Source organism: Poecilia formosa, unplaced genomic scaffold (assembly GCF_000485575.1).
Source record: "Poecilia formosa unplaced genomic scaffold, Poecilia_formosa-5.1.2 Scaffold261, whole genome shotgun sequence".
NCBI lineage: Eukaryota > Metazoa > Chordata > Actinopteri > Cyprinodontiformes > Poeciliidae > Poecilia > Poecilia formosa.
In genome coordinates, this window is record NW_006800200.1 from 689,880 (window position 1) to 702,761 (window position 12,882).

Genomic DNA, 12,882 nt, shown 5'->3' on the forward strand with positions numbered 1-12,882 from the left:
AAATGGCAGCCGTTTGTGACCTCAGTTAGCTGTGATAGGCGGCAAACACACCTGGCTGGGAAGGAGAGCAGCTGGTTGTAGGCGATGTGAAGGATCCGCAGGTTCTGGTGTCCGACCAACAGAGCGCCGCAGTTCTCGTTCAGATTGTTCCCGGTCAGGTAGAGCTCCTGGAGGGTGCTGAGGCTCTCCTCTGATTGGCTGCTGGGGGGAATGCTTTCCAAGGCGTTGGCTGACACATTTAAGTATTTCAGGCTAGGAAGACAAAAAAAAAAAAAACAAAAGTAAGAAAAACAGAAAAACCTAATCTGGGTCTGATCTGCTACTTCTTCCACTGATATTTCACTGCAATCCAAAAGCTCTGCAAACATAACATCATTTATTCAGATGCTACACTAAAGAGTAATTTAATACTTTGGTACGTGTGTCTATTTGTTTCATTGACTCACAAAGATTTACAGTATTTTTGTTTTCACACCATCTTTCTTCTGACTGGAGGCGATATTAATATTTTTGGAGTGACTCAGCAGGAGTCAAAACTCGAGTCTGATGCAGAATCTGTGGATGGAGCTAAACATTAGGGCGATGGTCAGGAGGCCTTCTAACCTGAAAGACTCAGAGTTCATTACCAAAGATTAACAAGGGGAAACAAACAAAAAACCGATCAGCAATTGTGAGACGTGAATACCTAATAGCAAAAATTTGCTATTAGGTATTCATAATTTTGTGACATACCAATGTTTAAAATAAACTTTGCATAAAAAATTATAGAATTTTGAAAAATGTATATTCTTTTTATTATGTTTTACTGTCTTTTGATTTATGCATTTCTTTTTCTAATTTCATATCAGAAACTAACTTGGTTAAATTAAATCTTTCTAAATCAAAATCTCCTATGGCTCTGAATAAATAAGGACTCAACTTTGGATTTATATCATGAAGTATATGCTTTAATATTTTTATTCGATACAGTATATTAAATCGTTTAACAACTAATAAAAGTTATGACCAAGTACAAAATCCAGCAAAATAAAAGTGACAGATGTATAAATGGCCGCCAGGTTTGATCATTTCCTTTTTATTTCCCTAAATGCGCTGCAGAAGATATAGTTAATCACAGAGGTAAACATCCTAGCAAGTGGAGGACTGATTTGAATATTCATTAAGCTGCACAGTGAAGGGCGGCAGTAATTTGAACTGCAGTAGATCTTATGTAACAGGCGTAATTAAGTCATTACTGGTGGTGTATCACACACAGAGCAGCAATAAAACTTGATGCAGTAAAATGTGAACCTTGTCATGTTTTTTTAAACGGTCTTTGCTGAGGAGAAGCTCATAAACACTAAAAGCCTGTTAAGATCTCGCTATCTGTGTGGCTTTTTACTACACAAAGGAAGGCAGGTAAAACAAACGGCGATAACCTTTTCGGTTTCTGTTGCATTTCATGCCGCCGTCAGTCCTGATTGCAGCTGCAGTTCACTGCGTGTTCTGCAGCTCTCGACAGCATGTCAGGAGATCAATTTCTTTTCAGAAGTCACTGCCATAACAGTAAAGAGCATCAGGGCAACTCAACAGCTAATGGGTGTTAAGTGGTTTACCACATCGGAAATAAGGAAGCAAAAGATGCTCCAGTTATGGTTGGGAAAGCTGCATTGATCTTGACCACATTTGCTCCAACAAATCTATACGGTGCTGCTTTACGGTAACCGTTCACAGAAACACAGACTGCCAGTAAGAAGTAGTAAAGCAGAGGAACCTGTGGGCGAAGGGTCATAATGCCATCATATAAAGAGTTCAGGGCAAACACCCTCTTTAAAAGGTTAGAAGACTAACTTTAAGGCCTTGTAAAAGAGACCCTCTGGAAGTTCGCTGAGCTTGTTATGCTGCAGGTCAAGGGCTTCCAGAGGAATATGGTCAAGTAGGTCAGGCACTCTCTGCAAACGGTTGTTCCCCGTCAGCAGCTTCCTCAAACTTAAGCTGTTCAGCAACCTGTTGGAGACGTTACAGAGAGAAATCAGGACAAATACATATCCAGCTGCAGACACCGAACGTTCATCACTGAATTCACAGCCGGGCATGATTCGGCTTTTTCTAAGCTACAAAGGTCAACAATTGCAATTGCGGCGCTCCATGAAGAACATTGAAGCAAATACAGTGCCTTGCAAAATTTATAACGCTTTGTCACATCTTAGTTTATGACCTGTCTTCTGTGTCTTCATGATGCTGTTTGTTCTCTAATGTTCCCTGACAAAAAAATTTGAGGCTTTCACACAACATCTGCATTTATACTGATGTTCAGCAGCACAGAGGTGGACTTTATTAACTAGGTGACCTCTGGAGGCACTGGGTTTTATTTTGCAAAGAGTTATCAGTTTAAAATAAGCTAAAATGCCACATGTTTGAGAATTTTATATGATTAAAAAACCCTAAAAAACTAACGTATCCATGTCCATCCACTTTACCATTATGCACTACTTTATGCTGGTCTTTCACATATGCAGATGTCTGTGAATGTAACATGAAGAAAATGTGAACAAAGTCTCAGGGGATGAATACTTATGCAAGATACTGTGTTACACATTAACACACTAAATTTATCCAAGTTAAATATACAAGGGGAAAAAAAGAGGAATGTATGCAACGCAACGCCTGATGTGCATATAAATTCCAGTTGCGTGTTAAATTACGTACAAAAACTAAATGAATAAACTTATGAAATGATATGAGGAGTAAAAGTTAATGATTCCTGATTTGAAAAAAAAAAAATCAAACCTGGAAGGCAGTTCAAACAACAGGTTGTGCTGAAGGTCCAGTATCTCGATTTTCCGACAGTCACACACCCAGGCTGGAAGGTATTCCAACAGGTTCCTGTCTCAACACACATAAAACAGAAAGACAAACACTCAGACTGAGCAAAGCTGGTGTTCTGATTTATTCCACCTGGATTTTTTGGGGGATTATCTGACTGTCCCTTCTCCCAATACAGCTTAAGCCTCCTCTCTCTGGCAATTATTCAGCATTACTGCGTTTCTGATACCGCAATAATTCTTTAACGGCAGAAAAACAATTAATCTCAAATCCCGCCTTAATTGATGAGGTGGAAAAAACAGATACAAATAATTCAACATCTTACAAAGCAATGTAGATACAATTAATCATTTTAACTCAATGAATCAAATTAAAGTCAAAGTTGAAAGTGAAGCTACAGATACATTTTTTTTTGCCTTATTTGTCTTAATTAAATACTTAAGTTGGAAATAAACTGGAAGCGCATTTCTATCATTTAAAAGAAAACAAATGAAGCGCGATATGTCATAATAAGGAGTTTCAAAGATCTAATTTACACTTTTCATAGTTATGAGCTTTAAAGTTAGTAGCTTTGTGTTAAGGCAAGTTAAGTTTATTTGTAGAAACAAGATATTTAAAGTGCTTTACATGTTGAAAACACAAAAGGAGTACATTACACTGGCATGAGAAATGAAGGTAAAGAAAGTCAGAATGATGACACACTAAGTGAACAATGTGACTTTCAAAAAATTTAATTCTTCCACACATTCAGTAAATTAAATATATAACTTTATGTCTCATAAGAATGAGGTCTTGCTTCATTTTTTTTTCTTTCAAGAGACAAAAATGGGCTTTCAGACATGTCACTTTTATTTTTAATACTTTTTTCTTTGTGAATCCTATTTACTTGGCACCTTTAGCCATATATACTTAAACCTGTAAGTATGTATGGCTCTATAATAACTGGAACAGAAATGTTCTCCATAAATAATAGTTTACAAATAATATATTATACATCAAGTCTAAGAATAATGATAATTTGGGGTGCATATTTATGATATTTGCTCTATGTATCAATTTTGAGTGCACAAAAATGTTGAAAATATTAACCTGCTTGAAACAAAACACACACCGTGGTCATTCCAAAGAGGAATAACCATTTATTATGCTTGTAACGTTGCTATATAAGCATAATATGCTGTTCATGCCAATGGGCTGCATGTACTTAGCAGAATAAATTACTGTGAAATTTGAAAAATGAGCAACAGTTGCATAGTTTCATATTAAAGATCCTATGAACTGCTAACATCCAGTCATGATGAAACATTGTGTCGGTATCAATTACTTTTACGTCTGGTCTTGTTCTAATAGACCCAGATTTCAAAACACATTATTAAAGTTTATGAACATAGAAAAAGCATGTGAAACAGAATCAGTCAATAAAACAAATAGAAAAAGCAAAGAAGCCTGAGTAATATTTCAACAGTCTGATTTTTTGGAGTGAAACTATAAATTCAAAAATATTCACTGAATATTGTCTGCAACATAATTTTACCCACACATGCTGTGGGTCACACCATTAACAAAAAGCATAAGAAAATACTTTATTTTTATGGAATATAAGAAAATCTCTGTGGCTCCACATCCACTTCTTATTCCTGTGCAGAACTCACTGTGAAAGGTCCATGTGTGTGAGCTGGTTCGGGACTGGATAGACGTTGACTGTTGTGAGGCCTGCAGGAAGACAAAGGCACCGATCATCATCAGTGAAACATCTGCATCGTTTCTGTCTCTTGTGGGTTGGTAAATTGAATGCATCATCACAGCAAAAGGGCCACACAGGGGGGCGGGGGTAATAATAGCAGCCAGTTGACGCTCCGTTTCACTCACGATTGCTGCCGGCATGAAGCATGCGCAGTGAGAAACCGCTGAGTGTGAGACTCCCCAGCTGGTTCCGCTGGCAGTGCAGAGTCTCCAGGTTGCAGACGGTGCTCAGGTCGAGCGAGTCCAAGCAATTATCGCGCAAGTCCAGCTGCGTCACGTGGCTCACTGGCTCTGGAGTCTCACATTTAACACACCTGAGTCCGTTCAACCTGCAAATAACAGAGCAAACTGAATGATGAAAACAAAGGGAAGCCTTAACATGTCTGCAGGAACACAGCAGTTGTTGTAAAATAACACAACAACTTTGCAAAACAGAGCTGAATAATAGAAGCAACTGAACCACATAACTGTGACTTCTGCAAAGCTGTTTTGGTGTTATGACTTTATCAGTCCAGATAAACAGGTAGGAGAATTTCAGGGTACATGACTGCCAGGTGATGCCCTGTGGTCTGATCAGGGCTCTAGGTCACATGTGTCAAACTCGAGGCTCGGTGGCCAAATCTGGACCACTGTAGCTTTTTATGTGGCCCTTTCAACTCCAAGTTACATCAACTACTAGTCCTTCCAGCTTTTCCACAAATCTGCAAAATTCATACAAAATCAACAGATCCTGCAAATGTTTCTTAAAATTGGCCGAAAACATTGAAGTGACTGCTGCCTCTTCCTTACTTGATGTTAATCTATAGTCCGTGGTCGATACGGCGAGTAATAAAAAGTTACATTTAGCCTCATACATTAGTGAAAATATCATAAAAATTCCTTACAGACATTTCTAAATTAGCGCCACAAAATGTGTGATTTTGATTGCAAAGAAAAACAAAACTAAAAAACATAAAATCCTGGATGGACTGATCAGTGTGAAAAGCTGATCAACATTATCAAATTTTAAGAAATGCTTGTTGAAAACTGATACAAACAGCTATTTACTGACATTTTAACAGCTTAATGGGTTTTATCAAAACATTCTGGCAACACCAGGCCTTTAAGAACATTCAGATTTTTGATACGGGCCAAAATGAAAATGAGTTCGACACCCCCTGCTCCAGGTAGATCACATAATTCATATTCACAAACAATAACCTGTCTTTTATAAGAGCTGCAAGCCAACTAATCCACCACAGATGCACCTTAGTCCTTATAAATGCAGCCTGCTGAGGTTGAGCCACACCTCAAGCCCCAAGGTCAGGTCATTATCTGGCAGCCGCTGGAGTGCAGGTTGCTGGCTTAATCTCCAGAGCTGCAGGATATTCATTGAGAACAGCTTTCATCTCCTTTATTACCTGCCTCAGAGGTCCTGGTGAGCAAAGTGCTTAGTGTCCCACTGTTTATGTGCAGAACAGCAGGATGCTGAATAGCAGCAAAAAAAAAAAAAAAAAACATGACTGTGGTTGGCAGCTCCCAGGTGTGAATGTAGGCGTGAAATAGGGCAATGCAGTAAAAGGCATTTGTTCACAGCACATCTGGCATCTATAAATAAATATTAGTTTAAAAAAAGAGGCTTGGAGGAGTTGTGAAGAACACAGGAGCAGCTGAAGTTCAGCTGGCTGGAGTTTGTGACAGAATGTTCCCTTTTCTATCCACAATTTGAAAAGAAAGTTAAAAAGAAGCAAAAACTACAACTATCTGAAGAACACACAGAGATTCCCTCTGTTGACAAGAGAAAGGAGGAAGGTAGAAAACAACCCACCGCAGATCGATGTTCCTCAGGTGGATCATTCGAGCCAGAGTGGACAGCTCCAAGCTCTCCACTCGGTTTCCGGCCATGGCCAGCTTGTCCACTGCACACAGTTTCTCCAGGACCGTCGGGACGTGAGAGAAGTTGTTGAAGGAGAGGCCCAGGCTGTTGAGCTGAGACAGATCACCAAGCTCTTCAGGTAGTGAGCTTAGGTGGTTCCCATCTAAACACAGAGTCTGCAGGCTAAGGAGTGGGGGAAAAAAGGATTGTTTGTCTGTTTATCAGCCTTTGGGGTAAATGGTTACTAAGCAACTTCCAACATTCAGCAGATATAGTGGTAATATAATAATATAATACATAATTTAACCAAATGTGTCATTCAATTCAACTCAGTTTATTTATGTACATTTTTGGCAATAAGAGCCATTATAAAAATATCCTCCTGTCAGGGTGGTTATACTTCACAAAAGGATATAAGCAATAATAACAAACTTTAGACTAATTTTACCAGAACATAGTTCTATATTTAATCACTTTAAAAGCAGAGGAGTGGAACAGAAGAGAGAGGGAGTTGATAACAAATCAGTGTTCAAGAGCCATAACTCTTGATTACGGAGCAGCGATCACACTTTGAAACAAGATTTATGTCATTCCAAGGCCAGAAATTTACAACATTTATAGATTTTGAAAAATGAAAGCTTGTCCCAGATTAGCGCAAGCACTCATAGGAAGCAGCTTTTATGTAACTTTAATATTGAACACATGCTAATACAGGGAAATACAGAGAGTTGTGATTGTAATTTGGATGCCAGAACATAAACCCTGTGAATCATTACTGGTTAAATTCCCAAAAAAATTATATTATGAGAGTTTCATTAATAGTTCCTTTGAGGTTAGGAGACTTTTTTATTATTGTAATTGAACAGAAGTATTCAATATGACTGCATGGTAACCGACAAATACAGGTATATTTATCTCCAGTTGATATATGTACATATATATTTATAGTTTATTTGTCCAGGTGAAAAGAGAGGTGCCCTGGGTAGGAGCATCAATGCATGCAACAGGCAAAGCACATACAAATATCTGTAATCATAACCATTTCAAATTATTGAGAATATGAGAACTTAATTTTTTACAAAACTCCACCTTTGTTACAAGGTATAACAAAAATGCCTCCCTCTTTATCAGGACAGTTTCTGGGGTAAAATTTCTACCCCAGAAAATGTTTGATTTTGCCCCGTTCCCTAAAGTGGGGGCTAAAGAGCAGCTCCAGAAAATATATATATATATATATATATATATATTTGTGTTTTCTCGCAGGCTGTGCAGCATGTTGCTCTTAAAACTGGATAGAACAGTTTATCCTATTTGCTGTACAGTATTTTTGTGCTACAACTAACCATGCTAATCACATGCTATGTTTTGCATATAGGCTCTGTGTATGTCACGTGTGCTGCAGATGTGTCTCTGACCTCTGCAGGTTGCCGATCTGAACAGGGATGGTGTGCAGATTGTTGCAGGAGAGGTTCAGCTCGGTCAGAGAGAGGATCTCACCGACACACTCAGGGAACACACCCAGACGGTTGTGAGATATGTTCAGACTCTTCAGCTGGGAAAACCTAAAGAGAAAGGAAAAAAAATGCTTGTTTAGCCTTTAGGACATCTTTGTTATTGCTTCATTCTCTATATGTACTATGAGCTCTTTTGCAAAAAATACTTTTTTTTAACAGTAAAATCTAAATGTTCAAGTGTTGCTTTCAGCAAGTATCTCATCAAGTTCTCATCAATGGTAATATCTACAAACAAAGGGCTGCCGAGTGATGCTGTAGGCAGACAAGGGGATCTAAAACGGATACTAGTCATTAACTACAGCCGCTCTAATGACACATCACTTAAGAACAACCAGAGCAGAAATGAACAGCAGCTGAATTCCTGTCCTTGGTAATGGATGGCAATCAGATAAAAATCTTTTCACATTTCTGTTGTAGTTTTATACTCTATATTGGTTCACATACAAATGTTATATAGAGTAATGCCATATGAGCTGAGTGTGTAAAAAATAAACGACATATTGAAACAACTTGTCGTTTTACACTGTGTGTATTTTTACACGCAGTAAAATTAAAGATTATTTTTGTGATAGAACAAATTAAAACTTCTATAATTTTAACCAACCAAACTGTTTTTTTTTTTAATGATGATAATAATAGCTGGTTAATGGTGTGTTAAAACAATCATTTTCAAGGTCAATAAAATTTCTGACTGTGACGTGAAGCAACTGAGCACTAAAAGCCAAAAAGGTGAGTTGTTCGTGATGATGTTTGCTTCATCAGTGCAGCGAAGAAGTGTTTAAAAAAAAAACCCTGCCACTAAATGAGATTGTACAGTAGACCATGAAAAAAAAATCATCCAACAGGCAAATAAACCGCTTTTTGCTACGAGTATTGCTAAGTTATATGCAAGGCAGCCGTATCAGATTTTAAAATCAGGGTTGAGAAGAATCTGCAACTCTCATTGTTAATTTTTCAAATTTAAAAAGTAAAATTAGAGAGCTTAGATACAGTACCTTCTTCAACCAATCGATCTAGGTGCTAGGCTAGCTAGGTGCTAGCTAGGTGCTAGCCTAGTCACCTAGGCTAGCTAGGTGCTAGCCTAGCCACCTAGGCTAGCTAGGTGCTAGCTAGGTGCTAGCCTAGTCACCTAGGCTAGCCAGGTGGCTAGGCTAGTTATAACTTTTTTTCTTTCTTTTTTCATTCATTGCTGCAGCTATGCTGGGTTCTCCAGCTGACAGGTGTTAATGTCTAATCCTGAGAAAACGTGTGAATCTCCAGGTACCTGGGGAGGTTAAGCAGGCTTCCAGGCCCCTGCAGCCTCATGAAGTTGTGCCGCAGGTTGAGGTGGGTGAGGTCCTGACAGTAAAACAGATATTCAGGCACCGTCTCCAGGCTGTAGCAGGACAGGTCCACCACACTCACCGTCTGAGAAACCACCTGCTCACGCAAACACACACACAACAAGAGAGACGGGAATACGTGAAATACTTAAGCTAATGTCTGACGTGTCTTGTGTTCCAGCAACATGTACTAATGCTCTGCTACTGTATTAGACAAAGGTCAAGTTGCATGGTTCTTTACGCTTTATTCTTCTCCACATAGCAGAAAATTGCAGCAAATATATGATATATTTGTTACTTGCTATAGTGATAATTAGTCTCAAACTTCTTTGGACCTTTTTGATCTCTTAAGTGGATGCAAATCAGTCAATCCAACTTTATTTTGTACTTCACTTTTCATATGTTCAGTTATAACATAAAGTCTTTTTGCAGAAACTAAATCTAGACTCAAATGTAGAAACAACCAAGTGACACATACACATCAATGCTAACCTATAAAAAATAAGACTTTTCTGGAGCCACAAAAACCCTTGACGGTTGGAAAACTCATCAGGTTTTGTTGATACAGTAATTATGACTGTTTATTTTTTTACTTCTGAAAAAAAAAACATTATTTCAAAACATCAAAAATTGCAATGAGGATATAAAGCAGCAGAGGATTCATCACTTCAAAAATAATCTAAATTGAATTAAAAATTTCAAATGGAAGACCCCTAGAGCGATTCCTTTTTAGGGTCTTTACATATAAATTTGGTTTCCATTGTAAATAAGCAAATTCTTTTAAGAGTCTTTGTAAAGAGGTCAAAGAGCCGGATGTTGCTCATGTCGCAGAAACCCTGATTTAGGGAAATAAAGGAGTATCAAATCAGGATAGCCATCATATGTGTGATTGGTCTGAGTTTTGTTTGAACGAGAGAGAAGCGAAACACATCCGGTCTACACAAATAAAACTAAAACTCTCACACATTCTCTGTTTCCCAGGCTAAGAGAAGGATGTCCTTAATCTGGAGCAAGGACAACATGATAAATGTTAGTCACTGAATAATCTGTTACACAGCTAGTGCTACCTCGTGAGTGTCGTTTTACATCAAGCCATGATAAATCACAAACTAATCTAAAGGGTGAAAGATAAGTGATTTTTTTTGCCTTGTGTGAAATATTGACTGTCATGGCGCTAAAGACTATGATAATTATTTCTCTTTGGTTTTAGGGTTCTGTGCCATACTGGGTTTATTTTGTGTAGCAGATTTTGGTGATCATTTTAACATCTTCATCCTGCTCAGTTGTTTGTTGTACTTTCTTTGCTTATTCATTTCCACAAACCATTTCCACTCAGCGCCTCAGCTCAGACTCCCCACATCAGATTCCCCTGGTCCCTGTCACTTACATCACCTCCCCTGTTTTTATACCCCTGGCTTTCTGAAAGGCATCATCTCTGACCTTGCTTTGTTTCTTCTTCTTCTTCTTTTTCCTAGCATTTTTCTTAGTTTTTTTGTCACTTTATTCAAAACAGGGACAATGTGTGCAAGATATGAATAAAATATGCTTTGAACCAGATTTATCTTAAGCTAGTTTTCATTTTTAATAAAACAGTCTAATATAAAGCATACATTGAAAGTCTCCATATACCCAATATGCAATCATTGTACAAAGTCATGCAGCCAATGCAGAAACTACTGATTTTCAACCAGCCGTTTCCTGACATTACAAGAAAAGTCTATTAGGTTGGGGGAAAATTTAAGACTTTCTGGTAGTTTGTTCCTTTCTGTAATGCTTGTGGATGAGAAGGCTGTCTGTGCAAAGGCTGGGCTGCATGGCCATTGTCAAGTCACTTTAGAAATTAAAAAGTAAATACATACAGTACTTAAATAATTTCCTTAAAGAAGGAAAAACCATAAGAAAGTACCAATAACTTTAGTTTACAGATTTAAAACCACAAACTCAAAATGAATTTAAAATAGTTGATGAAAATGAACCTGATACATGATGCCCAGAATAAAACAATATCATTATTTATATATTTATATATATGAAAAAAATTAAGAGTCTACTGCACTGAGCCTCATTGAAAACCTTCTGGGTTTTCCACCAAATATTGATTTCTGAACTCTTCCTCAGTTAAAACACTAATATTGTTGTTAATGAATGAATATGAACTTGTTTTCTGTGCATTATTTGAGGTCTGAAAGCGCTGCATCGTTTTGTTATTTTGACCATTTCTCATTTTCTGCAAATAAATACTAAAGTTTTGCTTGTAATTTCTGAGACATGTTGTCAGTAGTTCATAGAATAAAAGAGCAATGTTCATTTTACTAAAATATAAGAGACTAAAATCAGAGAAGCTGATCATTTTAAGTTGTCTCTTTGTATTTTCCAGAGCTGCATGTGACTTAGGGAAGAGTGAAAAAGTGACAAGCCAGCTGGAAATTTAAACCTATGTCTAATTCTACATTTTTAATACTCTAACCTCGACATTTTAATGGGAACTTTGTTTCCTGCTTTTTACTCATCTTTGCATTCTCAGTGTTCCTCCTGGGAGATCATTGTGAAGATACAAATGCACACACTGACTTTCTCGCTCTCTCATGCACATATACACTGACTTAATGGTTTAGGCGATTTATGCAGTGTTGCATAAAAACTGTCCACAAAGCTTCATCAGTCATGATCTGTAGCTACAAAAACCCTTTGGTCTACATGTCTGCCTAACTACAGTGCAGTAAAAGGCCTTTTCTAAGCAAATACTCCATACCACAGGAGGCAGAGAGAAGTTGTGGATTTACCATGAATCTGTAGTTAATTGCGTATTTTTTATGACTTCCTATCCCTGGTCTCCTTCTTTTGCAAACTGTTTCCTGGCTCTGGCTCAGCTCAGATTCTCGCATCATTCAGCTCCAGAAAGGAGCTGTAACAACATCACCCAGTAATTATTATATTATGCGCAAAGCAAAGCAAACCGAGCAGAGCAGAACTTCAAGAAGAGAAACAGCTGCAAGCAGTTGACATCATTCTCTGAAAAACAGGGTAAGACACAAATACAGAAATATATTGATGCTAAAGTAGCATTTGCTAATCCACAGTGACTCACAAGATAAAATGCTCTCCTGCTGAGAGACGCTGGAGAAAAACAAAAAACAGATGTGTCCACAAACTGAGGTAAGTACATTCTAAGTAGACATGTGGGCTTGAATTAATAAACATCTCATTTCTGAAGCCAGTGAGATGTCTGGGAGCCACATCAGCCAGAATGGAGCCGTACCGCCACACGCTCTGTGTTCCTTGCTTACTTTTGACGCCTGCCGGTGCCATCGCTGGTAGTCGGCGAGCGTGTCGAAATTGACAAAGTAAGTTTGCGCCTGCGATCCGGCGGAGCTGAACATCAGACAGTGCTGCCTCCGCTTCACCTCCTCAACCTCGACACAGTGGAAATAAGAGAGAAAGTCACACGTTAAGACACTTCATTTCCATTCAGTTAGCAAAAATTATGATCAGGTTTATGTTACAGATCTCAGACTTTATACATGATTACTGCTCCTACAGAACAGAGATGCTGAGTTCAGATGTTACCAATATTAGCTGGATCACAGGAAATATCGAGTGGTTCTTTAATATTGCTTATTCTAGCGCTTCACACACAATGAAC

At 38.1% G+C, this 12,882-nt stretch overlaps 1 protein-coding gene across 1 annotated transcript in view; it reads right to left on the reverse strand.

The window, feature by feature from the left end:
- phlpp2 (PH domain and leucine rich repeat protein phosphatase 2) overlaps nt 1-12,882 on the reverse strand; it is a 35,764-nt gene that overhangs the window by 5,754 nt on the left and 17,128 nt on the right. The window contains exons 5-13 of the mRNA XM_016680892.1: nt 12,527-12,652; nt 9,182-9,336; nt 7,819-7,965; nt 6,356-6,586; nt 4,675-4,877; nt 4,458-4,518; nt 2,770-2,865; nt 1,831-1,986; nt 52-252 (exon numbers count right to left, since the gene is read on the reverse strand). Coding sequence (XP_016536378.1) covers nt 52-252; nt 1,831-1,986; nt 2,770-2,865; nt 4,458-4,518; nt 4,675-4,877; nt 6,356-6,586; nt 7,819-7,965; nt 9,182-9,336; nt 12,527-12,652 — 1,376 coding nt within the window. The remainder of the gene's footprint in view (nt 1-51; nt 253-1,830; nt 1,987-2,769; nt 2,866-4,457; nt 4,519-4,674; nt 4,878-6,355; nt 6,587-7,818; nt 7,966-9,181; nt 9,337-12,526; nt 12,653-12,882) is intronic.